The sequence below is a fragment of the Garra rufa genome, chromosome 25 (assembly GCF_049309525.1).
Source record: "Garra rufa chromosome 25, GarRuf1.0, whole genome shotgun sequence".
Lineage (NCBI taxonomy): Eukaryota > Metazoa > Chordata > Actinopteri > Cypriniformes > Cyprinidae > Garra > Garra rufa.
The window spans coordinates 7,141,020-7,159,008 of NC_133385.1; the positions used below are offsets into that span (position 1 = coordinate 7,141,020).

General features: G+C 35.8%; 1 protein-coding gene across 1 annotated transcript; it reads left to right on the forward strand.

Moving 5' to 3' along the window:
- The first annotated feature begins 2,939 nt into the window (after positions 1 to 2,939).
- Positions 2,940 to 13,693, forward strand: metap2b (methionyl aminopeptidase 2b). Its single transcript, XM_073831826.1, has 11 exons — positions 2,940 to 3,104; positions 3,437 to 3,538; positions 3,649 to 3,708; positions 5,674 to 5,776; positions 5,864 to 6,025; positions 8,263 to 8,444; positions 8,531 to 8,625; positions 8,893 to 8,989; positions 9,072 to 9,175; positions 12,490 to 12,605; positions 12,697 to 13,693. The coding sequence occupies exons 1-11, from the start codon at positions 2,945 to 2,947 to the stop codon at positions 12,947 to 12,949; spliced, it is 1,434 nt and encodes a 477-aa protein (XP_073687927.1). The 5' UTR covers positions 2,940 to 2,944; the 3' UTR covers positions 12,950 to 13,693.
- The last annotated feature ends 4,296 nt before the right edge of the window (positions 13,694 to 17,989 follow it).

Here is a 17,989-nt window from a genome sequence, read left to right on the forward strand (position 1 = left end):
ATTTTGTTTCCATTGCACAGTGAAGCAACCCTGTCAGATGACTGTGGTTTGGAGGAAGTACCTGTAAGTGCATGCATAATTTGGCCTGAATTTGTATCTACTTGTGTACTTCTATTTCTGACTGCAGTGTGAGTTGCAGGCAGAGAGGCGTGATACAGAGGTGGACAGTCTTGTAATTAATTTTACTTCCTTTATGACATGTATTGACCATTAAATGTTGTCTCTACAAATGAAACAGGGTGACATCCATTTGCTCTATAAGAGAAGTCTCCAGCAAAAAATAAGAGTATACTGAGCTAAAGAAACAAAAGCTTCTAGGTAAATCCACCTTCGCTTTTATAGCCGTGGTCTCTTATCTTGATTCCACAAAGTAATTTACTATTACTACTCTAAAATATAAATTAAATGTGAAATAATCAAATGAAATAGAGTGATTAATAGTACATTTCCCTTTTTTAGAAAATGACCTGTATGTATCTGTATGAAATCAATAAGAGAATCAAATACTGCATTATCTTTAGTTACACTCATAATATTTATTTATGGAAAAACAGTGTTAAACAAACTACACAAACTATGTTTAAGTGACATATGCACTTTTCAAACGACAGACTGCATTTTTTTTTTAATAAATTACCCTGCATCACATATATGTGCGGTCATCTTTGACTTGTAATATAATAGTACAAATTAATTGGGCAAATATCGCTGTTGCTTTCGTATAAATGAAGCGGACATAACTGAGTGGCCGCGATCTAATCCTGTTTACATAAAGTAAGCCTGCTCCAGAGCAGGTTTACGCTTACAGATCTGTTGCTATAACAGCAAGTCCCGGATGAGCGTCGAAGAACCGAGTGATCCAAGATCCCGCGAAATCGTCAACAATCAAATCCAGCTAACTTAGTTAGCGAGGTACGAAGAACGGACCCCAGGTTCGAGAATCACTTGATTTTGATTGGAACTTTGCCTATTGCAAATTATTTGATTTAGATTGGGACTTTGGAGCGGTTTCACAAAATCATTTGATTTATATCAGAGCTTTGCATATTGTGAATCATTTGATTCAGATCGGAGCGTGTATTGTGAACCTTTTGATTCAGTTCGGGACTTTAGAGCACATATCGCGCATCATTTGATTTACATTGGAACTTCAGAGCGGGTTCGCAAATCTTTTAATTTAGATCAGGACTTTGTGTATTGCGAATTATTTTATTTGGATCGGAATCGGAGCGTGTATTGTGAATCTTTTGGTTCAGATCGGGACTTCGCAGTGCATATCGAATTTTTTTTTTTTTACAAAACAGTTATAAAGTTATATTTTATTTTTTATTTAGTTATAAAGACAAAACAAAGAAAAAGAAAGAAAGAATACACAAATAAATGTCTAACCAAGTTTTTTTTTTGTATAATCACAATTTTACAACAAATACCATGGTTAAACTATGGTTAGTGTAGCAAAACCATGGTTAATTTGTGGTTACCATGATTTAACTATAGTAACCAAGGTTTTTTTTTTTTTTACCTTAAGGAGACATCGGATAAATAGAGATGCAGTTTTCAGGATTAACAGAAGTTTGGATAGTTTCCATATACTCATCTAGATCAACTTTGAATAAAGAAAAGAGAGCTTAGAGTCAGATTTTTAGTTTTTGTATGTGAAATTGTATGCATACTCTGCAAAAAATGCTTTTCTTAATTTGATATTTTTGTCTTGTTTCCAGCCAAAATATCTAAAAATCCCTAAATTAAGAAGGATTTTCTAGACAAGTAAAAATTATTTTCTTGATTTCAGTAAAAACAAGTCAAAATTAAGTCTGTTTTTTCTTTTTTGCTTGAAGCAAGCAAAAAAAATATTCCAATGGGCATCAATTCATCTAGAAAATCCTTCTCGATTTAGGAATTTTTAGATATTTTGGCTGAAAACAAGACAAAAAAATCTAAGTAAGAAAAGCATTTTTTGCAGTGTACACAAAAAATATAAGATAGAGAAGCATTTTTTGCAGTGTACACTTCAAAAAATGCTTTTCTTACTTAGATTTTTTTGTCTTGTTTCCAGGCAAAATATCAAAAAATTCCTAAATTAAGAAGGATTTTCTAGACAAGTAAAAATGTTCTTATTTTCAGTAAAAACAAGTCAAAATTAAGTGCGTTTTTGCTTGAAACAAGCAAAATAATCTGCCAATAGGGTAAGAAAAATAATCTTGTAAAAATGTTCTTATTTTCAGTAAAAACAAGTCAAAATTAAGTGCGTTTTTGCTTGAAACAAGCAAAATAATCTGCCAATAGGGTAAGAAAAATAATCTTGTTTTCTGTTTCAAAAAAAAAAGAAAATTCAAATTTAAAATGTAAATTTTATTTGTCACATACACAGTCATACACAGTATGATATGAAGTGAAATGCTTATACGACTGATAACCTATAAAATATAAAATTTAGAGAAGGAAATTCCAGTATAGAAAGAAAATAAGAGCATTTTACAAATTGGAAATATAGAGAAATATGGATTAACTTACATTATGTACAAATAATAAAATAAAATATCAAAAACAACAATAAAATAGTAGAAAAAAGTAGCAATAGAATATAATAAACATACAGAAAATGGATTGTAAAGTTATGGGCAAGACGATGTGCAGATGTATAGATATGTGCAAGATCACAGTCACAGCTATGTACACAGTTCTGTAATGTGCCATTTATGTGTGAATTAATTAAGTAAAATGGTTCTTGATTTAATTTTTTTATATATATTTTGGCTGGAAACAAGACAAACAAATCTAAATAAGAAACTGCTTTTTGAAGTGTAGCATACTCCTTGCGGAATTAGAATGGGTTCAATCGGTTGGACCTTCTTTCGAGTAAAAAGGTCCATCCAGCTGAACGCACAAAGATCCGGCATGACATGATGTACGCTTCACCCACAATCCCTCGCGTGGTCACATCATGGCAGACGAGCAGACGCAGGAGCTGCAGTCCGCAGCTGCACAAAAGCAGATTTTACCGAACGGCGACTCTCACCTTCCCAAAGAAGACGCGGATCCCGTTGACGAGACCGGGAAGAAGAAGAAAAAGAAGAAGAAGAAGGCAAAAACGGGAGCCGTAGGTAATAAAGACGGACGAAAGTCTGGCGTGGCCCTGACGTTCAACGTTACTACCCAGTCTGATAAACCGATGAGAGCTCGCTTAATCTGATATCAGGGGGACATAGCGACTAAAAGCATTTGAACAGAGTTTAATGTTTAGTTATGCGCTGTAGTGTTGAGTTAATGGCTGGTTCGAGTGTTTAACTAGCTGGTGAACTCACGGCAGTTGTGTAATGTTGTTATAAGTGGACACAGTCTGACTGCACGTGTGTGATATCTGTGTGCTTCATGTCTGTCATTTGTATATTGTATTGTGGCATCTACATCAAATTCCCTGTACTTTATTTTAAAGCAAACCATGAGGGTGAAAGAGATTCTGAAATCACCAAAGTGGCAAAGCAACTGGAGCAACAAACATTAGAAGACCAAGAGAAAGAGGACGAGCCTGAAGAGGGTTTGTCTGAAGTTTATTGTCTAAGTTAATTACTAAAATTTCCATCGAAGTGAATGTGTATCTGCGACAGCTCAAGATTTATGTTATATTGGGGAATTTCTATTTGGCAGATGGCGAGGAAGGAGATTCAACTGGAAAGAAAAAGAAGAAGAAGAAGAAAAAGAAAGGACGTGAGTGATGAAAGTCCCACTGCAGATGCTAATTTAGTTCCTTAAAAAAACTAATCAAAATTAGAGCTGTCAAACGATTAATTGCATGCAAAATAAGTTTACAAAATACATAAATATATAAATACTAGGGGTGTAACGGTACGCTAAAATCGTATTCGGTTCGGTACAGTGTCTTGGAGAGCTCGGTTCGGTTCATTTTCGGTACAAAAAAATAAGAAATTACAAAATCTTTATTTTGAAAAGCTGCCAATACACAATAGAATTCTTGCATAAAATAAATAAAAGCCACACATTTGGGTGATATTTTACATTATTTTTTAAGGCTCTGAAATGAAGCGGTTGCAATAAATGTTGTTATTATTATACAAATTAGAGTGTTTATGAATGGTTATGGCGGTTCATGTTACATTTGCATATTGTATTTTATGAATGAAAGTAAAACTGGTGAGGTGAATCTCTTTCTTGTTTTATTTAATGTTATCACAGGATAGTTAAATATAGGCTGTGTGTGGGGGAAAAAAAGTGCGTGAAATATGTGTTAACGGTCTAAACATATACATTTGGACTATATTTTTTTAGATACATACGTTTATATGTATTTTATATGTATTTAAATTTGAAAGTAAAATAAATTACAATATTTATTTATGTTAAATCATAATCTGCGTGACCCTGCCGTTAATTTGCTTTGATGACGTTCCAGGGCATTCCAAATGAGCGATTATTGTCAGCGAAGTCCACTTCAACGGATATACCGAGTTAAGGGAGTAGGGAGCAGTGAACACTACATAGGGACCCTGTTGATCGGAACGCACCTTAACTGTGCGCAAAGCTGTGCGTGTGTTACTGTGCGTCACTCAACAGCGTCCGTGCGGAAACTCGCCTAGGAACATTGTTCCGCTGCGCTTAATATCACGCTAATAATAAATTTACATTATTTAATGAAAAAAATATACCGAAACGGTACGCAAGTGGACCGAACCGAACAGGCCGTACCGAAACGGTTCAATACATCCCCGTGAACCTTTACACCCCTAATAAATACACACACATACATTAAAAATACGGTTAAATATATACAGTACATACACTACCAGTCAAAAGTTTTTGAACAGTAAAATTTGTAATGTTTTGTATTTGATCCAAAATACAGGAAAATCAGTAATATTGTGAAATATTTTTGTTATTTAAAATAACTGCTTTCTGTTTGAATATATTTAAAATTTGTAATTTATTCCTGTGATCAAAGCTAAATTTTCATTGTGTCTTAATATGCTGATTTGCTGCTCTAAAACATTTATTATTATTATTATCATTATCATCAATATTTAAAACAGTTAAGTACATTTTTTAGTATTACTTTGTGAAGGGAGAGATCCAAAGATCAGCATTTATCTGAAATTAATGAATTTTCATTTAATGAATTATAGAAATCTATACTTTTATTTACCAAGGATGCTTTAAATTGGTCAAAAGTGATGATAAAGACGTTATAATGTTACGAAAGATTTCTATTTCAGATAAATGCTGTTCCTCTGAACTTTATTCATCAAAGAAACCTGAAAAAAATCTACTTCAGCTGTTTTCAACAATAATAATAATAGTTTTTTGAGCAGAAAATCAGCATATTAGAATGATTTCTGAAGAATCATGTGACACTGAAGATAGGAGTAATGCTGCTAAAACTTCAGCTTTGAAATCACAGGAATAAATTGCATTTTAAAATGTATTCAAATATAAAACAGTTCTATTAAATAGTAAAAATATTTTAAAATTGTACTGTTTTTGCTATACTTTGAATCAAATATGGTCTTGGTGAGCAGAAGAGACTTCTTTAAAAAATAAAAAATATGATTAATCATTTGACAGCCCTAATTTAAATATTTTTTCCTGTGAAAATAATTTCTTGATTTCTTAAAATGGTTTGAATATAACTTACGTTGTTAATATTCCTTACTCTTTCAGCCAAAGTTCAAACAGATCCTCCATCTGTCCCTATCTGTGAGCTTTACACCAGTGGAGTTTATGCCAAGGGGCAGGAATGTGAATATCCACCGACACAAGATGGGTACAGACAACAGCTGCTTATTTACACACTCTAAAACCAGCTAAAGCACTTTAGAAACCATTAAAGTTGACGTGTTTTATCTCACAGACGTACTGCTGCATGGCGGACGACCAGTGAGGAGAAGAAATTTTTGGATCAGGCTAATGAGGATATGTGGAATGACTTCAGACAGGCTGCGGAGGCCCACCGGCAGGTCAGGAAATACGTCATGAGCTGGATCAAACCGGGCATGACTATGATCGAGATCTGGTGAGTGAAACTATCCATGGGCTTAATGCACACATTTTGACATAAAGCCAGTTGGTTTTCTTTGGGAAACCTTGGTTAGTGCTGATTTGTTCAATTTTGGTTGGATTTGCACTACCAGTCACTACAGTAAGATTTTTAAAGAAATCTCTTCTGCTCACAAAGCCTGCATTTATTTGAGCCAAAATACAGCAAAAACTGTTACATTTTGAAATAAAATGTAATTTATTCCTCTGATTTCAAAGCTGAATTTTTAGCATCATTAATTCCAGTCACATGATCCTTCAGAAATCATTTTAATATTCTGGTTTGCTGCTCAAAAAACATTTATTATTAGGGACCAAGCTCGAAGGGCTGTAGCTGTATGTTTTCTTATTATTTTAGTCCAATGGGAATCTATGGCAACCCTATGAACGGAACATAGTAGGGCTGCACGATACATCGTTTCAGCATCGTCATCGCGATGTACGCATGTGCGATAGTCACATCGCGGCAGTCACGATGCTGGGCGAAATAAAAATAAAATTATGTGTGTCTGGTTTAAAAATTTACCTTCTATCTTTCTAAACTTTCTATTCACGGATCTATATCTAATATAAAGTAATTAACTCATAATTAAGGGTTCTTTAAAAACTACAAAGCATACATTGCTTCACCTACTTCATGCATGCAGTCTCTGCATGCGCACATACTCTTTGAAATGAGCGCGGGACGGGAGAAAAGCGCCGAAATGGAAGATTTGGTCGCAAAAAGAAACGCATATGGAAGTATTCTGGATACAAAAGCGATGATGCTGACCAAAAACAGGTGCTTTGTCGGGAGTCCCTGGCAGTTGTTGCCACAACTCGCGGAAACACTACGAATTTGTTTGACCATTTAAGTCGGCACCACAAAGCACTGTATGACGAACGCAAAACCAGATCAGATTGCCGTCCAAAGCAAAAAACTATTTCGAATGCGTTTGCCAGTGTGACGCTTTACGAGAAGGGCTCTAAGCGACAGAAAGATGTCACTGATGCTATTACATTTCACCTTGCCAAAGACATGCTACCAATAAACACGGTCACCAAGCAGGGTTTTACAAACATGACAAGCGTTATGTTATGCCGTCACGCGCTTATTTTTCTCAAATTGCCATCCCAGAGCTGTACAACAAATGCAAGGCACAAGTGGAATATTATGCAGCAACAACCGCTTCAATGAGTAAATTAATGCATACGGAAGCACCAAATTGGTGTATTTGAATATTTATATTTACTTTATGCAACAGTTCTGACAAAGAAGCCAATTTTTTTTTATAGAGTTGTTGAAAAGTTTAATCTTTTTTGTAAGCTGATGAGCAACACTTGTTTTAAACAAAGTATGCAAAACTAAAAAAAAAAAGAATCTTCTGACATTTTTTTTTTGTGACAAAATATATTTACTAATCTGTTTTCAAAAAAGTTGTTGAATAAAATGTTAAATTACTTATTTTGTCACTCATGCTAATTCCTTAATGTGATAATGAAGTGTCCTCTTTTCATTCTCAAAATGAGTTCCCTTTCATCAGGGTAAAAGCAACATTCATTATTAATTCCATAACATATTATTTGATCTTGATATTTGCCTGAATTGACAGTGAATAAGGTGAGTCAAACTGTTTATGAAACAACCCAAAATAAGCTTTAAAAAGTATTTTATTTCAGGGTTTTGATTATACTTTTACATTTTTGTTATTCTTTGAAAATGCTTACAAAATTATCCCAATTATTTTTGAATTATTATTTGATTTTTAAGCAGTTCAAAACACCTGATGAACATAAATGAATTTGTACACATCACAATATATATATCGCAGGGAAAAAATATATCGCAATGTAATTTTTTTCCCAATATCGTGCAGCCCTAGAACATAGGAAAATGACGCAATTTGGCACACTTGTAGTGATGGCCATGAATAGTGATCTGACCAAATTTGGCGTCTCTAGAACCAACTCTATAGTGCCACCACTAGTTCAAATATTCAATATTTAAATGGTATTTTTATGGGATTGTGGTCTTACTAAATTGCCCTGTTTAGCAAATCTGGCCTAAGTTGTTTAATACAGCTCTTCTTAGATTTAGCACCAAAATGGCTAAAGATGACCTGCAAAATATCTAGTTGAAGCTTTTCAGATTGACGGTAGAAAAGTGTCGAGCCATGTGACGGCAGCCATGTGTCTAGATTAATCCGCTAAACGGGTCTTATTTTTCCTTGGCAGTGAGAAACTGGAGGATTGCTCTAGGAAGTTGATCAAGGAAAATGGTCTGAACGCTGGTTTGGCTTTTCCGACCGGCTGCTCGCTGAACCACTGCGCCGCTCACTACACTCCTAACGCGGGAGACCCCACCGTTCTTCAGTACGACGACGTCTGCAAGATCGACTTCGGCACGCACATTAATGGTGCGCCTATGGCAGCCAACATACTGCAAATTACCATTTCTGATCTTAATTCCTTATGGTTTATACTGATTATTTTGGTATTTCAGGTCGAATCATTGACTGTGCCTTTACTGTCACCTTCAACCCAAAGTACGACAAACTGCTGGAAGCCGTTAAAGATGCTACAAATACTGGAATTAAGGTAGAGCCTCACCTATAAATGTTTGTTTTTAATATATTTATAAGTCAAGCACCTGAGTGAGTAAAAACGTGCAGGTAGCATTGATCACATGATCCTTCAGAAATCATTCTAATATTCTGATTTGCTGCTTAAGAAACATTTCTTATTATTAATGTTTTAAACAGTTGTGCTGCTTCATATTTTGTGGAAACTGAGTTCATTGTAAGCAATTTGTATTTTATTGGCATTACAGTAGTTATTGTTAAGATCTTTGTTCTTTTATTTCAGTGTGCAGGTATTGATGTTCGTTTGTGTGACATTGGAGAATCAATTCAAGAGGTTATGGAGTCTTATGAAGTGGAACTCGATGGAAAAACATATCAAGGTAAATACAAATTGTTTTAACAGCAAAGGTCTAGAAGTAACAAAAGATATGATTTCACCAATGATGTTACTTTGCTTTTCAGTGAAACCAATCCGAAATCTCAACGGCCACTCTATTGGACAGTACAGAATACACGCAGGCAAGACGGTGCCCATAGTGAAAGGAGGTGAAGCCACTAGAATGGAGGTACATCATGACTTGTTTTTGTTTTTACAGATTTGAAATATCTTTGATACTTGGTTTTTATTTGGTTAGGGTAAGTTGCCCAATATATGTTCATGACAAGGAAAATGGAGGCTGCAGTTTTATTCCCCAGGAGAAAGACTTCTGACAGTCTTGAGAAAGTCTCAATTTGAGGGTTTAGGGCTGAGTTCGGGTGTGCCAAAGTTATCAACTCAACACTTAGCTGGCACATCGCTATCAGCCAACACCATGGCCTTAAAAAGAGGAGTAGTCAAGTACACTAGTGTCCAAAATTATCAAAGAGGCAGCATTTATTTAATAAAAAAAAATGCAGTAAAAACAGAAATATTGTGAAATATTGTTAAATACTGGAAAAGTACTTGAATTATTAAAAGACAGTGTATCTATGAAATAAGTGTAATATTTATAATGTCCGTAATGTCTTTCCATTATATACTTTTTTCGCTTATTTCAGTAAAAAAAACATGGCTGAAGATGTGAACAGATGAACCGAATCCATTGAGTGTGTATTTATGCTGGAACCGTTCCGATTGATTAAAACTTGTGTCTCCGATCATTCATTTCAAGCAATTCACTAGCAAAAAACAGATCAAATTAAAAGAGCCAATTACTTTTGAATTTTGACATGGCTTGTAACGATTTTCGAATCGTGAAACTGGGTTTTTCGAAACTCAGAATCAGTTAAACCTTTGCTTGGCGAAATGATTCATGGTTTCAAAGTGCTCCAATTAGATCATGTGTCGTGAATCATTTGCTTCACATCAGAACTTTGGAGCATGCATTGTGAATCATTTGATTCAAATTGAGACTTTGGAGTGAGTTCACAAATCATTTGATTTAAATTGAGACTTCAGTGCAGGTACGCAATTCAGTTTGTGACTTCGGAGCGTGTATCGCAAATAATTTGATTTAGATTGGAACTTCGTTGCAGGTTCAAGAATCTTTTGCTTCACATTAGAACTTTAGAGCGTGCATCGTGAATCATTTGATTCAGATTGAGACTTTGAAGCGAGTTCCCAAATCATTTGATTTAGATCATAACTTCAGAGTGTGTGTCGTTACTCATTTGATTTAGATTGGAACTTCAGTGCAGGTTTGCGAATCAATTGATTCAGTTCGGGACTTCAGAATGCGTATCACAATTCATTTGATTTAGATCGGAACTTTGTAGCAGGTTTGTGAATCTTTTGCTTCACATCGGAACTTTGGAGCATGCATCATGAATCATTTGATTCAGATTGAGACTTTAGAGCGAGTTCGCAAATAATTTGATTTAGGTCGGAACTTCAGAGCAGGTTCGTGAATCTTTTGCTTCACATCGGAACTTTGGAGCATGCATCGTGAATCATTTGATTCAGATTGAGACTTTGGAGCGAGTTCGCAAATAATTTGATTTAGGTCGGAACTTCAGAGCAGGTTCGTGAATCTTTTGCTTCACATCGGAACTTTGGAGCATGCATCGTGAATCATTTGATTTTGACTTTGGAGCGAGTTTACAAATCATTTGATTTAGATCATAACTTCAGTGCAGGTTCGCGAATCATTTGATTCAGTTCGGGACTTCAGAATGCGTATCACAATTCATTTGATTTAGATCGGAACTTTGTAGCAGGTTTGTGAATCTTTTGCTTCACATCGGAACTTTGGAGCATGCATCGTGAATCATTTGATTCAGATTGAGACTTTGGAGCGAGTTCGCAAATAATTTGATTTAGGTCGGAACTTCAGAGCAGGTTCGTGAATCTTTTGCTTCACATCGGAACTTTGGAGCATGCATCGTGAATCATTTGATTTTGACTTTGGAGCGAGTTCCCAAATCATTTGATTTCAGATCATAACTTCAGAGCGTGTATCGTTACTCATTTGATTTAGATTGGAACTTCAGAGCAGGTTCGTGAATCTTTTGCTTCACATCGGAACTTTGGAGCATGCATCGTGAATCATTTGATTTTGACTTTGGAGCGAGTTCCCAAATCATTTGATTTCAGATCATAACTTCAGAGCGTGTATCGTTACTCATTTGATTTAGGTCGGAACTTCAGAGCAGGTTCGTGAATCTTTTGCTTCACATCGGAACTTTGGAGCATGCATCGTGAATCATTTGATTTTGACTTTGGAGCGAGTTTACAAATCATTTGATTTAGATCATAACTTCAGTGCAGGTTCGCGAATCATTTGATTCAGTTCGGGACTTCAGAATGCGTATCACAATTCATTTGATTTAGATCGGAACTTTGTAGCAGGTTTGTGAATCTTTTGCTTCACATCGGAACTTTGGAGCATGCATCGTGAATCATTTGATTCAGATTGAGACTTTGGAGCGAGTTCGCAAATAATTTGATTTAGGTCGGAACTTCAGAGCAGGTTCGTGAATCTTTTGCTTCACATCGGAACTTTGGAGCATGCATCGTGAATCATTTGATTTTGACTTTGGAGCGAGTTCCCAAATCATTTGATTTCAGATCATAACTTCAGAGCGTGTATCGTTACTCATTTGATTTAGATTGGAACTTCAGAGCAGGTTCAAGAATATTTTGCTTCAGATTAGAACTTTAGAGCGTGCATCGTGAATCATTTGATTCAGATTGAGACTTTGAAGTGAGTTCCCAAATCATTTGATTTCAGATCATAACTTCAGAGCGTGTATCGTGACTTATTTGCTTTAGATTGGAACTTCAGTGCAGGTTCGCGAATCATTTGATTCAGTTCGGGACTTCAGAATGCGTATCACAATTCATTTGATTTAGATCGGAACTTTGTAGCAGGTTTGTGAATCTTTTGCTTCACATCGGAACTTTGGAGCATGCATCGTGAATCATTTGATTTTGACTTTGGAGCGAGTTTACAAATCATTTGATTTAGATCGGAACTTTGGAGTGTGTATCGTGACTCATTTGATTTAGATTGGATCTTTGGAGCAGGTTCACAAATATTTTGCTTCACATCAAAACTCTAGAGCGTGGACCGCAAATCATTTGATTCAGATCGAGACTTTGGAGCAGGTTCGCGAATCTTTTAATTCAGTTCGGGACTTCGGAGCGCGTATCGTGAGTCATTTGATTTAGATTGGAACTTATAAAAGTTACAAAAACACAAAACAAAGAAAAAAGTATACACACAAACAAATCCCTTAACAAAATGAACCATGGTTTTTATTTGAAAGAGAAAACATTGTTTTATAAGTGAGATCTCTGATTGAACGCTTGAAATTCAAAAGTAGTGCTTGAAAAGTCCTGGAATTTCATTTTACAGTATCTGTATGAACCCTGTGTCATGCTGAATTGCCTCTTTTACAGGAAGGAGAGGTTTATGCTATCGAGACCTTCGGCAGCACTGGGAAGGGCATGGTGCATGATGACATGGAGTGTTCCCATTACATGAAAAACTTTGAAGTTGGTCATGTACCAATAAGGTGAGATGCACACCTAACTAACTTTCCAGAAACGAGCAATTTGTCAGTCAAAGCCTTAAAAAGGACACCTGTTCATGTTTCTCTTTTCCAGACTCCCCAGAGCCAAGCACTTGTTGAACGTGGTCAACGACAACTTCGGCACTCTCGCCTTCTGCCGCCGCTGGTTGGATCGCCTCGGTGAGAGCAAGTATTTGATGGCGCTGAAGAACCTCTGCGACCTGGGCATCATCGACCCCTATCCGCCTCTGTGCGACACCAAAGGCTGCTACACGGCCCAGTTTGAGCACACCATCCTGCTGAGACCCACCTGCAAGGAGGTGGTCAGCCGAGGAGACGATTACTAGGCCTCCACGTCACCAGTTTTTATAATTCTCTCCTCTGTTTTCGTATCTCACGAGTATTTGGATGGGTAAAGGCCTGAGTAAGTTAAAGAGCTGTGCCTTCTCATTTTTAACATGCTAGTATTTGTTTGTATAACGGATGAATGGAGGTTTAAGCCCTCTGTGTTAAAGATGCCCCCCTTGTTTAACCATGGTGTAACTCACTGGCACAGATGTGTACTTACCGCTCACCCGTAAAGTGCTCTAGAACCATTTTGTAAACGCTGACGACAATATGAGCAACCCAGAGAAATGTGATTACAAAAGCACATTTTTAGATCACCTGGATTAGCTATGTTACACATTAGCAGTTGCACATTTTTTTTGTACACAAAGCTTTATTATGAGAAACGTCAAGTGCTGTTTTTTCTTTTCAGTTTGTAACTTTTGAATCAATCTAAAAAATAGAAGCAGACATTGCCGGTGGGGTTTGGCTTTATTCCTTAGCTCAAGAACGGACTTACTTGCATTCATAACGCAACCCCCCCCCCCCCCCATAATAAAATACTCATTCAAACACATGCTTTCTTCTAAGAGCGGGCACTCATAACAAAAGTGGCGATGTTGATTTGTAAGCAGCTATATTTTGGCTATGCTTGATTTCAGCTAAAGCCTGTTTGAAACTGATCACCTTTCTCAGAATAAAGCACAAGTGGTGTTTTATTTTGAAGTGCAAATAAAATTTATAAGAAATTATGTAATCTGCAAGTTGTCTCATGTTCTTTGTCTCAAAGTTTTATTGTATGTAACCAAATGCTTTGTGTAAAAATCCTGTTTGTTTAGTGTCACTGCTTAATGCAAAATTATATTTAACCTAGAAGATAATGTGATAGTATTCTGATATAATCCCTTATGAGAACTACAGTAACCATGGTTTTTCGGTTTTATTTGTAGTCAAACCATGGGTAATTTTTCTTAAGGTCATTATATAAATATTAAAAATAGTAAAATTTGAATTTTAAAAATGGTACATTGACTAAACATAAGTAGCCTACTTTTATTTATTGCTGAGATATCAATTTAAGTATCAAACTGAATTATTTATTATTTTTTATGTTTTAAGCTTTTTAATCTTTAATTGTTGACATTTGGTTAGCCAAGGGGAACCAAAAGAAAACAAACATTAAAACAAACTTTAGATTGGCTTTAAGAAAACCTAGCCTGAAAGGTTTAATTTAGATACGTAGACAAGACAGATGTTGATCAATTTTCTAACATGATTAGAATGATGTTAGCATGTTTTGCATTTTAACCAGCGAGTTTTTTGTGACTGGAAATGACACAGGCTTCTCCCAAAAGATAATATGACAATATACAAGAGGTATCATTGTGGAAAAAATATTTCTCAGCTTACATTTGAACAACAAGTGGCATGTCCAAAATGATTCATACCCTTAGCAAACTGTCACAGTCTATGGGAAAATCAAAAGTTCTATACCATTCCAAATAGTCCAAGCTGTTCTAAACCATCCTAATTACCCTGATTCATTGGGAACAGCTGTTAATCAACTCAACAGGTGAAAAACACAAGCTCTCTGCTGTTGGTTTATGGACAGTCATGGCTAAGACAAAGGAGTTCACTGAGGACCTGCGGCTGCGCATTGTGGCTGCTCACAAGTCAGGAAAGGGCTATAAGACCATATCTAAATGATTTGAAGTTCCAGTGGCTACAGTGCAAAGTATTATTCAAAAATAGAAGACAATCCTCACTGTGAAAAATCTCAGAGGACGTGGTCGGAAACCAAAAGTGACACCTGTGCTGACCAGGAAAATAGTGAGAGAGGCAACATCTCAAGGCAGACAGTCCAACAGACACTGCACACCACTGGGTTCCACGGACGCAGACCAAGGAGGACACCACTCCTCCAGATAAGACACACAAAAGCCTGCTTGGCCTTTGCAAATGCTCATCTGGACAAAAAAAGAAGACTTCTGGTCTGCTGTTTTATGGTCAGATAAAACAAAAATTGAATTGTTTGGCCACAATGATGTAGCCTTCATTTGGCGTAAAAAAGAAGAAGCCTTCAACCCTAAGAACACCATCTCCACTGTCAAACATGGTGGTGGGAACCTAATGTTTTGGGGGTGTTTTTCAGCCGGTGGACCAGGAAACCTAATCACAGTAAATGGCACCATGAAAAAGGAGCAATACATCAAAATTCTCAACAACAACATCAGGCAGTCTGCAGAGAAACTTGGCCTTGGGCACCAGTGGACATTTCAGCACGACAACGACCCAAAACACAGCAAAAGTGGTGAAGAAATGGTTAGCAGACAAAACATTAACGTTTTGCAGTGGCCCAGAATCTGTGGAGGGAGCTAAAGATCAGGGTGATGGCAAGGAGACCCTCCAACCTGAAAGAATCGGAGCTCATCGCTAAAGATGAATGGGCAAAAATAGCAGTGGAGACATGCAAAAATCTGATCAGCAATTATAGGAAGCATTTGATTGCTGTAATAGTCAATAAAGGCTTTTCTATTGATTATTGAGAAGAGAATGAATAATTTTGGACATTTTTTCAATGATGCCTCTTGTACATCATCTTGTTATCTTTTGGGAAAAGCCTGTGTGATTTCCGGTAAAAAATAAAATAAAAAAATGCTAGTTTAAAAAAAGTAAATTTAAGTCAAAATTTTGGACTTGACTGTATGTTGTTAGCACGTTTCTAGCATGATTAGCAAGTTACTAGCATGTTAGCATGATTATCAAGTTACCAGAGCCATAATGTTTCTAAACGGCTCTGCAAGTTACTAGCATGATTCTAGTTGCTAGGCTTGGCTAGATAGAAATAGAAATATTCAAATGGAAGCTTAAATTAGTTAGAAATAGTACTTTGAAGGAAAGCTAGATTAAGTCTCAAAGGATTCTGGAAATGTAAAAATTTTAATTTTGACAGTTGGAGTTTGAATCTTAGCTCATTTGAACATTTGGTCAATGTAAGGGATTTTTGGAAAACCATACATTGGATCAGAAATCTGAAAAGATTAAGCAACCAGAGTTAACAGTCCGAAGAACTAGTTGAATGGATATAGCTTGAAAGCTCTTGCAACCGATGGCGCGTTCGCTCGGGGGGTAACCATAGCAACTGGAGCACTTTCCGTTAAACTTGGGATCGGTACGGTACGGTGCAACGACCAAACGTAAGTAGCCTATTCTTGCTAATTATTACTTAGATATTAATTTAACGGTACCTATCACAATAATATTACAGAAACATACAGGGCTGCCAACTTTTGAGTTCAGCTTGGAGTGAGAATTCCCACAGCAGTGTCTTTAGGGGGGTCCGGGGGCATGCTCCCCCGTAAGAAATTTTTTTACATTTTACAGTTAAATTCATCTATCTGGTGCACTTTGAGAGTTCACAATTCAGAGCTCCAATACAGTTTCAGTGCGCAAACTAAACAAAGAAAAAAAAGCTGGTGAATTTACTTGATCTTGAGGTTTAAAGGGGACTTAATCCTCTTATTAGTTGTGATATAGTGTCTCAGTCTAAATTAGAATAAAAAATAATTTGAAAAAAGAATAATGATAATAATAATAATAATTTTATAGTATTATTCCAACGACAGTAATATTGGAAAACAATTCTGTAAAGTAGCCTAAATAAAAATGAGTATTTCACCAGTATGTTATTTTCTCTTATTCTACAGTAGGGGAATTACAATACTTTTGTTGTAATTTCTACACTTACAAGCAGGGCCTAAAACTTTTTGCCATATCTGCCATTTTATTCATGATACAAACGATTTTTCTTTGGTGATTTGAGAGAATTTACCAGCCATAAATATTTTTTTTCTGGCAATGAAATGTTTTTGCAGTTAAAAAAATAATAATAAATTGAAAATTAGAACTAAACACTGCATTTTAAATCATGATACAAAAAAGGTGCTGCACACATGTTCGCATGAGCAGTTTTTTATTAAAATTTGGTCTGACTTCAGCATTGTGAAATTATTTGTTATTTTTAAATATATTTATAAAAATGTCATACTGTGTTTTTATTATAAAATGATGTAAAATAACTGTTGCAGTACTGCAAAACTATTTACTTTTCTTGTGGTAAAAAGTTATGTGCAGTAAAAGAATTCCTAGATTTAGTCATTATAAATAATTGCAACTGCATTTAAAAATATACATATTTTGACACGAAAATTCAAATATTTTTCTGTAGTCTGCTGTTCTGAGAAATTATATTTTTCAAATATTCGAAAATTAATCCTTCATTCATGAGGTATTTATCACTCCCGAAATTCTGCTTCTTGTACCGGGTATACAGCTGTTAGCAGGACGAAAAACAAAACTTTTATTCAAATTCTAAACGGATTATACGTAGCCTTGGAGTGCGCAATAGCCCTTCATTGATAATCACTAAAACGTGTTGCTTCAGTTAATCGCAAAAGTCCTTTTATTATCAATGAACCGCTTATCTGGCGTTTAGAGGTTGGTGAATTCAGAACGCAATGTCCAATCACAGGCGTTCTACATCAACATAAATGTCTGTGATTGGCTACATTGCTCAGCGCTACAAAAACACGTTGTCTTTTGGCGATTTTCAGAGCACAAACACAAATACGCACTGGAGCTTTTGCCAAATCTGTTAAGCCAATATCTTATTATTACAGTTTTAACTGAGGGTGCTTTTGACTGCGTGAGAAAATGGATGTGTGGCGTGAGAGCGTGGGAAAAGTGTCAATTGCGTGAGTCTCACGCTGAATGCGTGAGAGTTGGCAGCCCTGAACATATTGTGTTGTTGGTCTTGTTAGTGTTTGGCTAACTAGCATCAACAAAAAGACGTTTGAGTTGTGTGAGGCGAAAAATACAGACAGAAATTTATTTTAGATTTAGAAACTCGACGGTTTTGAAAAACATTTTATAATTCCCACAGTAATTCATTTATTTATTTAGAATTATTTGAAAAATATTACAGTCAATGGTAGGGCTGTTCAATTAATCGAAATTTGATTTCGATTTCTCCTTCAAACGATCATGAAAATGCAGTAATC